At 37.8% G+C, this 19,531-nt stretch overlaps 1 protein-coding gene across 1 annotated transcript; it reads left to right on the top strand.

The window, feature by feature from the left end:
- The first annotated feature begins 848 nt into the window (after positions 1-848).
- Positions 849-18,079, top strand: LOC128247002 (uncharacterized). Its single transcript, XM_089344625.1, has 5 exons — positions 849-1,963; positions 4,173-5,211; positions 6,212-6,216; positions 10,012-10,722; positions 16,494-18,079. Exons 2-5 carry the CDS (start codon positions 4,519-4,521, stop codon positions 17,422-17,424), a joined length of 2,340 nt encoding a protein of 779 aa, XP_089200751.1. The 5' UTR covers positions 849-1,963; positions 4,173-4,518; the 3' UTR covers positions 17,425-18,079.
- The last annotated feature ends 1,452 nt before the right edge of the window (positions 18,080-19,531 follow it).

The raw sequence follows: 19,531 nt of genomic DNA, 5'->3' as shown, positions 1-19,531 counted from the left end.
GATTCCGACCATCCACCGAGTGACTAAAGGTAGACTGACTCATTGTTATAAAACAAAACAATGTGAGCGATTAGCAGTTCAGGTTGGTAAGCAGTTCACTGTGAGGCGTGATTGAAAGCGTTGGCTCTCGTGTAATAGCAGTGTGTCGTTTCTTCCTCATTGTTTCGTTAAATTATATATCCATCATACAAGGATATAAAAGGAAGCAAAACTTCAACTCAATGATGTTAGAGTTTATGAAGCAAAGACCAAAGTTTTAATAAGCAGGGAAACAGTTTAGATTTCAATTTCTTCAGAAAATTTGCCTTGCTGGAGATATAGAAAAGATGTGGATAGAATTAGAGTAAGCTATGGAGATATAAGAGTTAGTGGCATCTCCGGAAGGTTAATGGAGAAAGACTGTATGTGGCAGATGTCCAGAAGCAGTAACCTCGAAGAACATGCAAGAAATAGATTTTCTTGAATACCCAGGAAGTTCAGTACAGGTTGTACATAGTTTCTGCTACCTGTGTCCCCTAATTAGCAGTGGAAAGGGATGTTCTGAAAGTATGGTCGCTAGAATATGTTTAGGATGTAGAAAGTTCAGAGAAGTATTAACCTTGTTGGCAACAAAACATCTCTTTTTTTTTTTCAAATTGAGCAGGAGATTGTATGATGCTTGTGTACATACTTCAATGCAGCATGGTAGTGAGACATGTGGTGTGAATGTAGTGTTGTTGGGATGTCAGGAATGGAACAAAGCTTGTATGCTCCATTAGATGTGCAACATCAGTTTGTGAACGTGTGTGTGTGTATGTATGTATGTGTGTGTGTATGTATGTATGTGTGTGTGTGTGTATGTATGTATGCTGCCTTCTACCAAACTCTCATTACCTTAAATATCACCTTTACTCCCACTCACAGCACCTCCCTTAAATTATATCTTTTGCCACCCACAACTCCTCCTTTTACTTTTCTCTCGCTATCCACCCTTACCACTTGCCTCATTTTCCCCCACTCCCCTCTTTTCTTCTTCTCCACCACCCCATCTCCATTGAATATAGTTTCATGACATTTACAATACGACCTTCCTCTTTTGAGGATCGATAAATTAAGTACTAGTTGCATACTGGGTCGATGTAATCGACTAGCCCTCCTCTCCAAAAATTTCAGGGCCTTGTGCCTAGAGTGGAAAAAAAATATTTGGACATAGGCGCAGGAGTGGCTGTGTGGTAAGTAGCTTGCTTACCAACCATATGGTTCCGGGTTCATTCCCACTGCGTGGCACCTTGGGCAAGTGTCTTCTTCTATAGCCTTGGGCCGACCAAAGCTTTGTGAGAGGATTTGGTAGCCGGAAACTGAAAGAAGCCCGTCGTATACATGTATATATATGTATGTGTGTATACGTTTGTGTTTGTCCCCCCAACATCGCTTGACAACCGATGCTGGTGTGTTTACGTCTCCGTAACTTAGCGGTTCGGCAAAAGTGACCGATAGAATAAGTACTAGGCTTACAAAGAATAATTCCTGAGGTCGATTTGCTCTACTAAAGGCGGTGCTCCAGTATGGCCGCAGTCAAATGACTGAAACAAGTAAAAAAGTAGAGAAAGAAGGGAAATAACTCGATGTTTCTAGATTTCGTCTTCAAGTAATAATGACAAAGCGGAAGTGATGTGATTGATTCTATACAAAGAACTGGCCTCTAATCACTAGAGAGTGCTATTAAGTCTCCTGTCGGTGACCGTGGGGTCTCTTTCCATTTCACCTCCAATCCTTAAACTGTTTAATATTGTCTTATTTATACAATAGTTGACAAAGGGGTTACGGTGGAGACGACCGGTTAGAAGGAAGTGGACGCTAGGACGAGACAGATTGTGAGGAAGAACAAAGAGATGAGAGGCTGAAAACGAAATACAAGACCTTTCCCCAGCACTGAACATTAATGATTGATTTCATTGATCCATTGATTGGACTAAATTCTCAGGTAAGGTATTCTTGTTCTTTCTGATACGCTATAAAACAATAAAGTCAGGGGACTAATTCAATTTCGCACCTCTCCTTGAAAAATGCATTTAGATGTCGGAGATTACGAATATGAATAAACAAAAAAAAAAAAAAAATTTAACTTCCGCCCCCTCCCCCAATTTAAATTTTTGATTTTGTTTAAAGAGATCGAAGCGAATTGGCGAACATGTGCAAATCGAAATTAAATACAGGCAAAGACATTAAAGTGAAAAGAATTTGCGTTTTATTTGTGTTTGCATTTAATAATCGTAAATAATAATTTAATGTAAATTAAATATACACCATTTCATGAGAAGCAAACATTAATATTTAACAATTAATGTCATAAACTTTAATGAGGGGCTCAAATTTCACCCTCTCCCCCAATTTTAAATTTTTAACTTTTTCATCCATTTATTTATTTATCTATCTATCTATTTATTCCTATCCGTTTATTCATAAAATATATTTGTCAACTAAATGTGGCGATCCAAAAGAAGATGGTGTTACTGTTGTTTTTAGCCCCAGGAAGACATTCCTGTCTGTCTGTCTCTTTATACACCTATCTGTATGCTTATTGAATTTAAAAGTTTCAAAACGTGGTTTCTTGCATATCTGGAATCACATAAGGGGAAAAAAAATTTCGAAAAGTTCAAAATTTTAAATGGGGGGGTTAAAAACATTTTTTTGCATATTCGTAATCTCCGACATTTACAATGTAGGATTATGTAAAATAATGATTTACTTGTAAATTGGGAGAATATAACCCTGCATGGTTAATAAAAAATTTAAAGAGAAAAATACTTATTTGAAAAGCCACGTTCCCACGCTTGCCTGCGTCGGACAGAATTTTTACGGCCAGATACCTGTCCTGTCACCAACCCTCACCAGTTCTCAAGCAAGGTAATATTTCTCCATGTCTGAACTTGCTTACATGGAATATTGGAAACAAACATTGATGCTTGTTGACATGTTTCACATAATGTGAAGACAAGAACACACTCCCACACCAAAAGATGATAATCTTTCAGTTTCTACCTACCAATTCCACTCAGATGGCTTTCATTGAACTGGTGCTTTGGTAGAAGAGACTTGCTGAAGGTGCTGTACTGTGGGACTGAACCTGAAATCACATGGTTGGGGAATCAAATTTGTTAACCACATAGCTATTCTTGCCAACATCATATCGTTCTCATCCAGTTATGTTTTCTTCATTCACCAATGTTTATTTTTGTTTTTGGTTTGTCATAAAAATGGCAGAAACTGCAAAAACAACTTCATTTTGATCTTGGCTCTTTAAGTGACCGCATGACATACTAGAAATAACAGCACATTTCCCTTAAATTACACCTTTCAGTCATAAATATTGAACGTGATGTTTCAAGATGTAGTCCTAAATATACATTGCTAGAGAGAGACAGAGAGGATGTTCAAGGATGGAATGTCGTTAATAGTTTGTCTGCACAGTCAAAGCTCAGCCGTAACTAAGCAACAATGTCAAGTTATTTTTTCAGTTGGGAGAAGAATGTTATTGTCCATTATTCTGTAGTTTAATTTATATAAAGTTACACAATGTGATGGTGTAGCTGTAGTTTGCAAATATGCAAGCTACACACAAGATATATCATCACCATCATCATTTAATGTCCGTTTTCCATGCTGGCATGCGTTGGACAGTTTGACTGAGGTCTGGAGAGCCAGCAGCTGCACCAGGCTCCAATCTGATCTGGCAATGATTCTACAGCAGGATGCCCTTGCCAACCTCTCCAAGAGTGTAGTGGGTGCTTTTAACATGCCTCCAGCACAGGAGCCAGTCAGGTGGGCCTGGCATCAGTGACGCTCGGATAGTTCTTTTTATGTGCCACCAGTACGGGGGGGGGGCAGTCAGGAGATACTGGCATCGGCAACGTTCGGATGGTGCTTTTTACATGCCTCCAGCACAGGAATCAGTCAGGCAAACCTGGCATCAACCATATTCAGATGGTGCTTTTTACGTGCCACTGGCATGTGAGTCAGTCAGGGAGCACAGGCCACAGCTACAAATTTTGATAAATTAAAATGTTCAGTTGTTCAGGTAAATGTTTATTTCTACTGTTTATCTCCTTAGAAGCGTTCTAAATTTCCCATTGTTGAATCTGTATTTGTAAGTAGCTTCTATACCTTACACAGTTGTCTCTTTATTATTTCAGAATACCAACTGACATGGGAATAACAGAAGATACATTCTCAATATTTATCATCCTTTGAAGTCCCAGAAAATATGTTATGCAGAACAGATGTATAAAACTGTTTCTATACATCTGTGGTAGAATTCAATTCCTATGAAATATTTGCTCTGACCTGAGATTATTTGCAGTATTTCTGTACAAAACTGGCTGAAGTGTCTACGAGATAAATATTATTTAATTCCGCACGATTAAATTGACAAAAGCCAAAGGTAACACTGGCGAGAAATGTAGCAGCAGAAATATTTGTAAAGAGTAAACTGCAAGAACAAAACGAAGAAGTATATTTAGTGATTTGAGAAGGAAAATTATGGAAAAAAGTGAGAAATTTGAGCAGTTGATTTTGCCTAAAGACATAATAAAAGAGAGCAGAAAATTGTCATATGATTGTGACATCTGTCAAAAGTCTTTCTCTGATAGAGTACAGCTAACTAGGCACATACGTATACATACAGGAGAGAAGCCATATTGCTGTGATGTCTGTGGTAAATCATTTTCTCAAAGTAGTCACTTAACAATACATGTACGCATTCATACAGGAGAGAAGCCATACGCATGTGATATTTGTGGCAAATCATTCTCTGCAAGTAATGACTTAAGTATACACAAGCGTATTCATACAGGAGAGAGGCCATATCACTGTAATATCTGTAGTAAATCATTCTCTAAAAATGTTACCTTAACTAGACATGAACGTATTCATACAGGAGAAAAACCGTATCACTGTGATATCTGTGGTAAATCATTCTCTGAAAATGTTAACTTAGTTACCCATAAACAGATTCATTCAGGAGAGAAGCCATTTCACTGTGATATCTGTGGTAAATTATTTACTAAAAGTTGTAATTTGAATACACACAGACGTACTCATACAGGAGAGAAACCATATCATTGCGATATCTGTGGTAAATCATTCTCTGCAAATAGTGACAGAACTAGACATGAACGTATTCATTCAGGAGAGAAGCCATATCACTGTGACATCTGTGGTAAATCGTTCTCTGTAAGTTCTCAAGTCGTTGAACACAAACGTATTCATACAGGAGAGAAGCCATATCAATGTGATATTTGTGATAAATCATTCTCTGTAAATACTGCCTTAAGTAAACATAAACGTATTCATACAGGGGAGAAGCCATATTTGTGTGACATCTGTGGTAAATCATTCTCTTGGGGCAGCAACTTAAATACACATGTACGCACTCATAAAGAAGTGTGACTGTATCCATGCTAAAATTCACAAGTATTGTAAGCTTTATCTAAACTAGGAGTTGCTTTGTGTGTGTTAGCAACAGCCATAACTATTCCCCTCACTTTGGCTCTCTTGTTAGGGTGTCATTTACATTTGTTGGACCTTCCCTGATACCACCCACTTCAGTTTTCTTTTACAGTTTTGAGGGATATTATTTACTGTTAAAATTCTGCTGAGAGAGAGAGAGAGAACCAAAAGCACTCAGCAATAACTATAAATGTATTCACACAGGAATGGAGATACAACTGCGTCTGATAACATCCTCCCATTATTATATTTCATATCACCACAACTCTATCTACACTGATGAGATATTCAGACCAATATTGTTATATTTGGGTGGAGTCATGATTAATAAAGTCTATAAACACCCTAATTAGTTGTAGTTTGTTTTTATTTTATTAGAATTTTGTGTCCTAGTTTCGAAATTAGTTGTAATACAATCTCTAGCTTTCGCAATGCTTGTGAGGAAAATATTTTGTTGAAATATAAATGAACATCAATTGCTGAAGAAATTGAAGTGAAACATAGACAATCAACAACTATTGTGGGTCGTTATAGGCTTTATTCATTATGAATCTTGCCATATTTAACAATGTTTTTCATATTACTCGTGTATAATCCATGTAATGTATTTTCAGAAATGAGAAATAGTTTATTTTGACATTGTAGGTAAATAGTTATGATATGTATTCTCAATGGTTAGTGAACATCATCATCATCATCGTTTAACGTCCGCTTTCCATGCTAGCATGGGTTGGACGACTTGACTGAGGACTGGTGAAACCGGATGGCAACACCAGGCTCCAATCTAATTTGGCAGAGTTTCTACAGCTGGATGCCCTTCCTAACGCCAACCACTCAGAGAGTGTAGTGGGTGCTTTTACGTGTCACCCGCACGAAAACGGCCACGCTCGAAATGGTGTCTTTTATGTGCCACCCGCACAAGCCAGTCCAGGGGCACTGGCAACGATCTCACTCGAAAATCCTACGGGAGCCAGTCAGGCGGTACTGGCAACGGCCACGCTCAAAATGGTGCATCTCATGTGCCACCCGCACAAGAGCCAGTCCAGGGGCACTGGCAACGATCTTACTTGGCTTGCCGGGTCTTCTCACGCACAGCACATTTCCAAAGGTCTCGGTCAGTGGTCATCGCCTCGGTGAGGCCCAATGTACGAAGGTCTTGCCTCACCACCTCAGCCCAGGTCTTCCTGGGCCTACCTCTTCCACGGGTTCCCTCAACTGTTAGGGTGTTGCACTTTTTCACGCAGCTATCCTAATCCATTCTCACCACATGTCCATACCAGCGCAATCGTCTCTCTTGCACACCACAACTGATGCTTCTAATGTTCAGCTTTTCTCTCAGAAATAAATACAGAAATTATAAAAGAAAATATTTCTTCCTCTCATGTTAAGATATGTGTGCACATCTACATATATATATGTATGTATATGCCAAATGAATTCGTAGTCATGGCTGTTGCTTGTGTCATGTAAATAGCACCTATGAAATCATAATTGTGGTCATTGCTGGTAGCATGATCTTCAAATGTTGTGCTTCACAGAAGTGAGGGACAAAGTGGTGAAGCATGATCTTTGAATTTTGGGCCTCAGAGGCGATGACAAGTGACTGAGTCCTTGGTGATATGCCATGCTTGAGAAGAATCATCAAACCAAATGAAACTATCGTCGTGTCTGTTTCCAGTGCCATGTAAATGGCACATAAAAGGCTCACATTACACCCTTGGAGTGGTTGGCATTAGGAAGAGCATGCATCACAAAAAGAATGAAATTAATTCAACCACAGTTAATAGTTTGACATATATATATATATTAATATATAGTATTAGAGAAAAGAACCAAGGTTTATGAACTCATCAATGAAAATCCACTGTCACATACAGAAAAAATTTATAATTGAAAGTACAATAAACTATTAACTGTGGTTGAATTAATTTCATTCTTGTGATGCGAAGAGAACAATTCTTTTCTACTCTAGGCACAAGGCCCGAAATTTTGGGGGAGGGGGCCAATCGATTAGATCGACCTCAGTACGCAACTGGTACTTAATATATATTTTATACTGTGAAGCTTAATTTAATTTTAATTTTTAATAAATTGATTTTAATTGAGATTTTACCTGTAATTTTGGATTTTATCCCTAATATTATTATTATATATATATAAAAAGGGAAACAATTCCATGTTACTGTAGAAGAGAGAAGTGATACAAAGAGGAAGTGACTTCATTGATTCTATACAAAGAACTAAACTCTAATCACAAGAGAGTGGAATTGAGTATCCTGTTGATGTTGTTGTTCAGTCGCTTTCTGTTTCTGATCCCTGGACTGAATAGTATTGTCATATTTATGTAATAATCGACAAAGGAATCACGGTGGAGAGGATCAGTGAGAAGAAGGTGGACAATAGTAGACAGATTGTGAAGGACAAGGAAAAAAGGTGGAGACATTGGACAAAGATTGGAAATGGAATTCAGGAATTTAGAGTGAAATACAAGAAGACCCTTACCCAGCACTGGGACATTAATGATCGATTTCATTGATCGATTGATTGGACTCCCTCCTATATATCTACGTAAATTCTAAAGTAAGATATTTTATTGTTTATAATATATTATTAAAGGATGTTTATGTCGGTATATTTAGTGTTACTAATTTACAGGCTCCCTCATTGTCTCATAACATATTACGTGGAATTCCTAAATGTCTGCAAACACCCGTGAGCACTTTGATATCTGAGGTGTGGTACGTTGTGCAACTAGATGGACGTCAATTTGATGGAATGAACTGGCGATCTTTCGATACTAGGCCGGAATATCGGCCTTTTCCGTAAAAAGTGTCTTCGGCGATCTTTACCAGAGATCGGCCTTTTCTGTAACACCCGCACGATCTTCACTAGGGTGTTAGGGTTAGGGTTTTAATGTCAGGGTTAGGGTTTGTTTGCTGCTTACCACTATCTATCTTTCTTAACCCTAACCCTAGTGAAGATCGTGCGGGTTACGGAAAAGGCCGGTATTCCGGCCTAGTATCGAAAGATTGCCCATACGAGAAATCTTTCACGAAATACGGTTCTTAGAATTCAGGTATGAGCAGTTATAAAAACCCTGATTTGGGGGAAATAAATCAGTGTTCATTGGTTGTCACTTGATTTCATGACACTCACTTGCCTGAGATTTGGTTGTTATGATGCCAAGTCTTTTGTCTAATTCATAAAGGCTATTTTGAATTGGTGTTTAAAACTTTTTGCAGCCTAGTTATAAATTTTATGTTGTAAACCTCTATGACAGTCTTCTTTTGACTTGTAAAAATATACGTAAATAAATTTAGTGAATAATTTCTTTTTCTTCATTTTCTTCAACCTGTTTTTGTAACTATTGAAACTGTTTTTAACGCAGAGAAAAAGGTTGTGCTTATGCATATTCAACATACATGCACGTTCAACGTCTTGGTGTGTGTAAGTCACTACAACGTTTATGTAGTCTGAGCTAGGATTTATGTATGGTGATAAAATACTTATAATGAAGTTATAAGTGACGGATTTATCACCACAGATTCCTGCTCAAGAAATATTTAATATTTATATTTATTATAATTTCATGTCGAACACATTATAAATAGATTAAATTATTTAATTGTTATAGATAAATTTCCACTGTAAGTCCGATAGATCTGTCATTTTAATGAATTTTAATTACTTTTTTCTGATGATATCTGAAAAGAAACAGCAATTTTAGCAAAACATTAAGCAACACTAATAATAAATTAAAAAAAAACGTAAAAATAAACAAGCTTTTGACGGTTTTATAGATATTTCAAAATTATGATGCTAGGTGTTTCCATTATTTTGTCTAACCCCTGTATGTTATTGTCCGCTAACCTAAATAATATTACACAATGTGAAAATGTAGCTGTAGTTTACAAACATGTAAGCTACACACAAGATTCTGTGATGCAAATATTAATACATTAAAAAGTCCAGTTGTTCAGGTAAATGTTTCTTTCTAAAGTTATCTCTGAAAAATATTGTAAATTTTCCACCATTGAACAGTACTTTTAAGTAGCCTCTATATCTTATACTGTTGTTTATTTATTATTTCAGAATATCAAATAAATATGATATAACAGATGATACATTCTCAGTATATATCCTCGTTTGAAGACCAAGGGAATATGTTGTCCAGAACAGATATACAAAAAAAATTTCTATAAATCTGTGGTAGAATTCAGTGGAATATTTGCTCTGATCTGAAATTCTTTGAACTGGTTCTGTACATAATTGTCTGGAATGTCTACAAGATGAATATGAGTTCATTCAACATGGATAAATTTACCAAAGCATTGATTAGACAAGAAATATTTGTAACGAGTAAACTACAAGAACAAAACGAAGAAGTGTATATGGTGATTTGAGAAGGAAAATTATGGAAAAAATTGTGAAATTTGAGCAGTTGATTTTACCTGGAGACATGATAAAAGAGAGCAGAAGATTGTCATATGATTGTGACATCTGTCAAAAATCTTTCTCTGAAAGAAGACAGCTAACTAGGCACATACGTATACATACAGGAGAGAAGCCATATCACTGTGATGTCTGTGGAAAATCATTTTCTCAAAGTAGTCACTTAACAATACATGTACGTATTCATACAGGGGAGAAGCCATACGCATGTGATATTTGTGGCAAATCATTCTCTGCAAGTAACGACTTAAGCACACACAAGCGTATTCATACAGGAGAGAGGCCATATCACTGTGATATCTGTGGTAAATCATTCTCTAAAAATGTTACCTTAACTACACACAAACGTATTCATTCAGGAGAGAAACCATATCACTGTGATATCTGTGGTAAATCATTCTCTAAAAATGTTACCTTAACTATACATAAACATATCCATACAGGAGAGAAGCCATATCGCTGTGATATCTGTGGTAAATCATTCTCTGCAAATAGTGACAGAACTAGACATGAACGTATTCATTCAGGAGAGAAGCCGTATCACTGTGACATTTGTGGTAAATCGTTCTCTGTAAGTTCTCAAGTCGTTGAACACAAACGTATTCATACAGGAGAGAAGCCATATCACTGTGTTACCTGTGATAAATCATTCACTGTAAATAGTGCCTTAACTAAACACAAACGTATTCATACAGGGGAGAAACCATATTTGTGTGATATCTGTGGTAAATCATTCTCCCGGAGCAGCAACTTAAATACGCATGTACGTATTCATAAAGAAGTGTAACTGCATCCATGTTAAAATTCATAACAAGCATATTTTAAGCATCATCTAAACTGGGTGTTGCCCTGTGTGTTTTAGCCATCACAATAACCATTCCACTCATTGTGTCTCTCCTTTTAGGCTGTCATTTACAGCTGGTAGACCTTCTCTGATACAAACTCCATTCGTTTTTTTGTTTCAGCATTGAAGGATATGTCAAAATTCATCTAAAGAGGAAAGAAAATAAAAGTGAAAAGCTCTAATGAATAACTTTAAATGTGTTCTGACAGGAATGGATGTACGGCAGTGTTTGATAACAGATTCTCAACAATATATTTTATATCGCTACAACTCTATCTACATTGATGAGATATTCAAACCAATATTGTTATATTTGGGTGGAGTCATGATTAATAAAGTCTATAAACACCCTAATTAGTTATAGTTTGTTTTTATTTCGTTTGAATTTTGTGTTCCAGTTTCAAAGCAGTCGTTTATCCTATGTACAGCTCTCTCAATGTTTGCAAGGAAAATATTTTGTTGGGACAGAAGCAAACATCAATTGCTGAAGAAATTGAAGTGAAACATAGACAGCCAACAACCAGTGTGGGTCGTTATAGGCTTTATTCATTATGAATCTTGCCATGTTTAACAATGTTTTTCATATTACTCGTGTATAATCCATGTAACACATTTTCAGAAATGGTTTATTTTGACACTGTTTTTCCCATCCTGTTCTTTCCTTTTTCTCCACTAGTCCACCTCTAACATAGTTTTGGGACGTTCACACTCTACCCTTTCTCTTCTAAGTGTGGTACCCTTCAACATCTACTTTGTGGCCCTTTCTCTGCCTCCTTTTCTTTCATAACCCTCGTCTCTGCTTTTTCAATACCTCAGCATCTCTTCTCATTTTTCTCCCTCTCATATACCCATAAAACACCCCTATAATTCTCTTTTATTGTTGCTTTCAGCATTCCTCTTCAACCTAGTTTGTTGCTCCCCTTCTGTCCCCCTTCCCCCACACCTGTGCATCCTTGCTCCTTTTAATGTTGAAGACCCTAGGATCCCTATCACATTTTCAACATTATTTCTCCCTTTCCTCCATCCTGTCTATAATTCCTTCCCCCCTCTCCTTGTTCCCTATCACGCTCCCCAATCTTTTCCTCGTACGTATCGTTCCTCATCCTTCTGCTGAGGTTCATCGCTCATTCTCCTTTCATTTCTCCATCAATTATAGGGTCCACTTTTGGACCCTATAACTTACAAGGTTAACATAACTTGTGATGGTGCCATGCAAAAACACCCACCCTCAACATTATAAAACTTGGTTTGTCTTCTTAAGAATAGCATTCAGATATAGAGACTCCACCAAAGGAAATGTTGAAGCAGCAGTCCTCCCACTCCTCTAACATTTTATACCATTCTACCTGTACCAACTTGGAAGCTGGACGTAAATATTCTTTCTACTGTAAGATCAAAGCCTAAAATTTCTACAATAAGGTGAAGGGGTAGTTGATTGCATCAAACAAAGTGCTCAGATGGTACCTATTTCATCAACCCAAACGTGAAAGGAAGAGTCGACCATGGTGCACTTTGAACGCAGGATGTAAAGATGTACGAAATGCTGCGAAGCAACGATACTGCTTTTGAACAGAGATAAATAATAATGATACTGAGTGTGATGAAAGTGGGTCTGGCTCTGCGGAAGTCCTACGGATATTCACTGAGGAGAAAGCAGGATTCAATGTGTCAGAGAAACTCGGTGGAAGTAAAGAATATGCACACCACCGTAACCCTAACCTTAAACGCTGGGTGTGCGTACTCTTATCTTCGCCGAAAACTCATAATTTCTATTACTTTAGACGTATTCGAAGTGAGTCCGACTGGGTGAAGGTTTGCTGGGTTGAAGAGATAGTCTTTCTATGCAATGGGACACATTGAAACGATCTTCCAAACGCCAGGGTATATCCTCGTTGTGAGTGAGAGATTAATGTTTATTTTCTTAAATCAAATTGTTATCTTGATGCTAATATTTCTCCTTATTAGTTGAAATCCCACCGGCGTCAACTTTGCCTTTCATCTTTCCAGGATGGGGATTGAGAAAGTAGAATGCCTGTCTAATGGTGATCAGTGATGTGAAAGTGGGAACGAAGGGTTTAAAGAATGTTACTGTGTCTATTGGAGGCGCAATGGCCCAGTGGTTAGGGCAGCGGACTCGCGGTCATAGGATCGCGGTTTCGATTCCCAGACCGGGCGTTGTGAGTGTTTATTGAGCGAAAACACCTAAAGCTCCACGAGGCTCCGGCAGGGGATGGTGGCGAACCCTGCTGTACTCTTTCACCACAACTTTCTCTTACTCTTACTTCCTGTTTCTGTTGTGCCTGTAATTCAAAGGGTCAGCCTTGTCACACTGTGTCACGCTGAATATCCCCGAGAACTACGTTAAGGGTACACGTGTCTGTGGAGTGCTCAGCCACTTGCACGTTAATTTCACGAGCAGGCTGTTCCGTTGATCGGATCAGCTGGAACCCTCGACGTCGTAAGCGACGGCGTGCCAACAACAACAACACTGTGTCTATTATATCCTGCGTTAAGTCGGTGAGCTGACAGAAACGTTAGCACGCCGGGCGAAATGCTTAGCGGTATTTCGTTCTGAGTTCAAATTCCTCCGAGGTTGACTTTGCTTTCATCCTTTCGGGGTCGATAAATTGAGTACCAGTTACGTAATGGGTCGACCTAACCGACTAGCCCCTTCCTCAAAAATTTCGGTCTTTGTGCCTAAGGCAGAAACGATTATACCCTGTGTTGATGCCATCGACTAATCAATCCGATCCAATGAAATTATTCTGTGCTTGTACCTAAATTAGAAGTAATTTAGACAGCAAAGGCATGACCCATGCTCTCTGCATAGAGTGAACGTCGTCTGTCGTCTTTTAATTTTGTCCACTTCGCATCCCAACAAGAACTAAATTATTTCAGCCGCTTCTAATATTTTGAAATACAAAGCAGGGAAACAACTCTATGTGTCTAGATTTAGTGACAAGTAATACTGACAAAGAGGAAGTGATATCATTATATTGTATACCAAGAACTGTAGAGAGTGCTATTCAGTATTCCGTCGGTGTTGTTGTTTAATTGGATTCCAGGCTAGATCCCTAATCTGAATAATATTGTCTTAATTATATAATTGACAGAGATGATAGATTGAGACAGAATGAGACATCCTAGGCGATAGAATGAGACAGATTGCGTGAGAGAGTAAAAAAAAGAGTAACGAGAAACAAGGTGGAAAGATTGGAAGTGGAATTCAGGAATTTAGAGTGGAATCCTAGAAGACCTTTTACCCAGTACTGGGACATTAATGATTGATTTCATTGATCCATTGATTGGACTAAATTCTCAGGTAAGGTATTTTACTGTTTCTAATGTACTATAAAACAATAATTTAGTCAGTTTAATTAGATTCACTAACCACAGGCTCCTCATTATCTCATAAAGTATTATTTACACTTATATATACGCGGAATCCCTGAACGTCTACGAACATTCACGAGCATGTTGCTCTGCGATCGCTTTCATATCTGACGGGTGGCACCTGTAAAGGTGGATGTTAAAGTGATGGAGGGGGTGAGCTATTGTGCAGCACAAAATCATTATAAACAAAATATCTGCAGGTTTTTCTGCAATAGATTGCAAAACAGTCTTTTTTGGAGTCGAGGGATTACCATAATATAAATATATCGTATATGTGTCTGTGTATGTGAAAAGAAGTGCATCTCGGATTTTACGTTTGCAGATTTATCAGGTATCGTTCATTTTCTGAAGAGAAAAGTGAGACTGGTGTGATGAGGAACGAACCTTTGCTACATACATACATGCGTACGTTAAGGAAACTGTAAATAATAATAATAATAATAAGTTTATAAAAGAAAAGTGATTTTCATTTTAATGAGAAAATAACTAGCGTTGTCAGCAAGGAACGAACCCCGGACTGCTCTCGCGTGTATGTGTGTGAAACTTTCAAGAAACAGGAAAGAAAAAACAATAAAGTTAACTTTCTAGAAGAAAACCCGTCTCGAGTTGAGCTGGAAATATTTATATTTCATCGTTTTTTGTGTTTTTTAGTCTTTTCGTGTTCTATCAACAAATCGGATGTCCGGCAACGGATTTTTTGCCCTCGGAAAACGGAGGGGGTTCAAGGAAATCACCGGAATTGCTACCGCAGGAGTTTCTTCACTATTTTTCTTTTTCCATTATTAACGAATATGATCTCCAAACCAGTCAGTAACGACTAGTTTCGTAGAAAAAAAGAGGGGAGAAGAGGTACAATGATCGTCTACACCCTTCTTGCATTTGGTAGATAAATTTTGTCGTAGATTTTTTGCCGGACGTCAGTGATAGGTAGCACACACAAGTTGGAACTTCTTTTTGACGTTGGGGTTTCGGATTGTTTTCATGATGCCCTTGGAAATGAGGGGAGCATTTTTGTAGCTAAGAAAATTTCCGAAAAATGTTTGAAAGGTGTTTCAAAGGATCCCCGTCAAAAAGGAGAAATTCCAACTTGCGTGTGCTACTTATGGCGGACGACCGCCGATTTTTTTTTTCAACGAATTTAGCCTGCAAACAGGCTAAAGATGGAATGTCGTTAATAGTTTGTCTGCACAGTCACAGCTCAGCCGCAACTAAGCAACAATGTCAAGTTATTTTTCAGTTGGGAGAAGAATGTTATTGTCCATTATTCTGTAGTTTAATTTATATAAAGTTACACAATGTGATGGTGTAGCTGTAGTTTGCAAATATGCAAGCTACACACAAGATATATCATCACCATCATCATTTAATGTCCGTTTTCCATGCTGGCATGCGTTGGACAGTTTGACTGAGGTCTGGAGAGCCAGCAGCTGCACCAGGCTCCAATCTGATCTGGCAATGATTCTACAGCAGGATGCCCTTGCCAACCTCTCCAAGAGTGTAGTGGGTGCTTTTAACATGCCTCCAGCACAGGAGCCAGTCAGGTGGGCCTGGCATCAGTGACGCTCGGATAGTTCTTTTTATGTGCCACCAGTACGGGGGGGGGGCAGTCAGGAGATACTGGCATCGGCAACGTTCGGATGGTGCTTTTTACATGCCTCCAGCACAGGAACCAGTCAGGCAAACCTGGCATCAACCATATTCAGATGGTGCTTTTTACGTGCCACTGGCATGTGAGTCAGTCAGGGAGCACAGGCCACAGCTACAAATTTTGATAAATTAAAATGTTCAGTTGTTCAGGTAAATGTTAATTTCTACAGTTTATCTCCTTAGAAGCGTTCTAAATTTCCCATTGTTGTATCTGTATTTTTAAGTAGCTTCTATACCTTACACAGTTGTCTCTTTATTATTTCAGAATACCAAATGACATGGGAATAACAGAAGATACATTCTCAATATTTACCATCCTTTGAAGTCCCAGAAAATATGTTATGCAGAACAGATGTATAAAACTGGTTCTATAAATCTGTGGTAGAATTCCTATGAAATATTTGCTCTGATCTGAGATTATTTGCAGTATTTCTGTACTGACTGGAGTATCTACAAAATATGAGTTAATTCCGGATGCAAAAATTTTTAATATCATTGATTACACAAAAGTAACACTGAACAGAAATGCAGCAGCAGAGATATTCCTAAGAAACAAACTTTAAGAACAAAGCGAAGAAGTATATTTAGTGATTTAAGAAGAAAAAATTATGGAAAAAAGTGAGAATCCTGAGGAATTAATTCTTCCTCAAGACATGATAAAAGACAACAGAAAATTATCATATGACTGTGATATCTGTAAAATGTCATTCTCTCGCAAAAGTAACTTAACTATGCATCAACGTATGCATACAGGAGAGAAGCCATATCACTGTGAAATCTGTGGTAAATCATTTTTGCGAAGTAGTCACTTAACGATACACGTACGTATTCATACAGGAGAGAAGCCGTATGCCTGTGACTTTTGTGGTAAATCATTCTGTGCAGGTAATGACTTAGGTACACACAAACGTATTCATACTGGAGAGAAGCCTTATCACTGTGACATCTGTGGTAAATCATTCTCTCAAAGTTTTGCCTTAACTTCTCACAAACGTATTCATACAGGAGAGAAGCCATATCACTGTGATATCTGTGGTAAATCATTCTCTCAAAGTTTTGCCTTAACATCTCACAAACGCATTCATACAGGAGAGAAGCCATATTACTGTGATATCTGTGGTAAATCATTCTCTAAAAATGCCACCTTAACTACACACAAACGTATTCATACAGGGGAGAAACCATATTACTGTGAGGTCTGTGGTAAATCATTCTCTAAAAATATTTCCTTAACTACACACAAGCGTATTCATACAGGAGAGAGGCCATATCAATGTGATATTTGTGGTAAATCATTCTCTGCAAATAGTGACAGAACTAGACATGAACGTATTCATTCAGGAGAGAAACCATTTGACTGTAATATCTGTGGCAAATCTTTCTCTCTAAGTTGTCACTTACTTGAACACAAGCGTATTCATACAGGAGAGAAGCCATATCACTGTGATATCTGTGATAAATCATTCTCTGTAAATAGTGCCTTAACTAAACACAAACGTATTCATACAGGGGAGAAGCCATATTTGTGTGACATCTGTGGTAAATCATTCTCTCGGAGCAGCAACTTAAATACACATGTACGCATTCATAAAGAAATGTAATTCCATCAATGTAAAAATTTGTTACAAATATTTTCAGCTCCATCTCAATGCAGTGTTGTCTTGTGTTTCAGTCGGCACAGTAACTAATCAACTCAGCAAGCTGGCAGAATTGTTAGCACGCCGGGCGAAATGCTTAGCGGTATTTCATCTGCCACTACATTCTGAGTTCAAATTCCACCGAGGTCAACTTTGCCTTTCATCTTCTCGGGAGTCGATTAAATAAGTACCAGTTATGCACTGGGGTCGAACTAATCAACTTAATCCCTTTGTCAGTCCTTGTTTGTCCCTACTATGTTTAGCCCCATGTGGGCAATAAAGAAATAAATAAATAACTAATCTACTCACTGTGGCTCCTTGTTTTAGGCTGTCATTTACAGCTGGTGGACCTTCCCTGATACCAACCCCTTTAGTTTCTTGTTGCAGCTTTGAGGGATATGGTTTACTGTCAAAATTCCTTTGAGTAACAAAAAACAAACACACCCATCAATAACTATAAATGTATTCACACAGGAATGGATATACAACTGTGTCTGATAACATCCTCCCATTATTATATTTCATATCACCACAACTCTATCTACATTGATGAGATATTCAGACCAATATTGTTATATTTTGGTGGAGTCATGATTAATAAAGTCTATAAACACACTCACTAGTTGTACTTTGTTTTTATTTCGTTTGAATTATGTGTTCCAGTTTCAAAGCAGTCATTTATCCTATGTACAGCTCTCTCAATGTTTGCGAGGAAAATATTTTGTTGGGACAGAAGCAAACATCAATTGCTGAAGAAATTGAAGTGAAACATAGACAGCCAACAACCAATGTATGTGTGTGTATATATATATATATATATATAACTGGTGTCTATTTTATGGATCTTCAAAATAATGAAAATCAAGCATGGCAGGATTTCAATGAAGTGATATGACTAAATACCACAAGGCATTTGTCTAACAGTCTACCATTTCTGTCATTAACTGATAGTAATGTTTCTAATTGAGGCACAAGGCCTGCAACTTTGAGGGAGGAAATGGGGTTAGTCATTGACCCCAATAGTTGACTGGTATTTTATTTTATTGACCCCAAAGAGAATTGCCAAGGCCAATTTTATCTTTCATATCGTTTGTAGAGGGCAATAAAATAAGATACCAGTTAACTCAAAGTTGCCGGCATTGTGCCTCAATTAGAAACATTACAATTGGTTAATGACAGAAATGGCAGACTGTTAAATGAATACCTTGTGGTATTTAGTCATATCGCTTTATGGAAATCCTACCATGCTTGATTTTCATTATTTTGAACGTCCATAAGGCAGCGAGCTGGCAGAAACGTTAGCACGCCGGGCGAAATGCTTAGCAGTATTTTGTCTGTCTTTACATTCTGAGTTCAACTTCCAATGAAGTCAGCTTTACCTTTCTTCCTTTTGGAAAGAGGGGGGGGGTCGTTGAAATAAGTACCAGTTACACACTGGAGTCGTTATAACCAATTACCCCAGTTCTCCCAAAATTTTCAAGACTTTGTGCCTAGAATAAAAATAAGTTAATAGTGTTTCAGGTCACAGTCACTTGGTGGAGGGAGGGGCACCATAGTCTTTTGGAGTCAGCCATAGTCCATTTGAGTAAAGAGTTATTGTTTGTATAGACATTTCTAGGTGCAGGTGAATTATCCAGAATTTGTGTAAGATATTCTTCAAGGAATCATTTGAATATCATGAGATCTTTTTCTTCCCTTATGTGTCTTAGCACGATGTTAAAGAGAGCCGAGCAGGATGAGTTGAGATAATTCTTAGTGTTGTGATGTGATATAAGCATGATTTCTGTAGAGGACGGATCACATGGGGACCAAGACTTGAGTGAAGTTTGAAGTTGATGTCAACATCATTTGGTCAATGCTGCTCAAATATTTTCTACATCATACAAGCGATATAGCACTTATGGCAGCTTTGGAGGGAACAAAGTTTGAACATTTTTGAGCCTATCGCCAGTAATCAAGACCTGTTGTGCCATCTATTTTATGTAATTGACCTTTGGGGTGCTTCAGTTTTTATGATATTCTGTTTCATGTAGGGAAACCACAGTGGACAACAGTATTTAAGGTGAAATGG

The sequence above is a fragment of the Octopus bimaculoides genome, chromosome 28 (genome assembly GCF_046866305.1).
Source record: "Octopus bimaculoides isolate indiv1 chromosome 28, ASM4686630v1, whole genome shotgun sequence".
In the NCBI taxonomy this organism is placed as follows: Eukaryota; Metazoa; Mollusca; class Cephalopoda; order Octopoda; family Octopodidae; genus Octopus; species Octopus bimaculoides.
The sequence above is the reverse complement of the archived record's forward strand: the minus strand, read 5'-3'. Positions and strand labels throughout refer to the sequence as shown.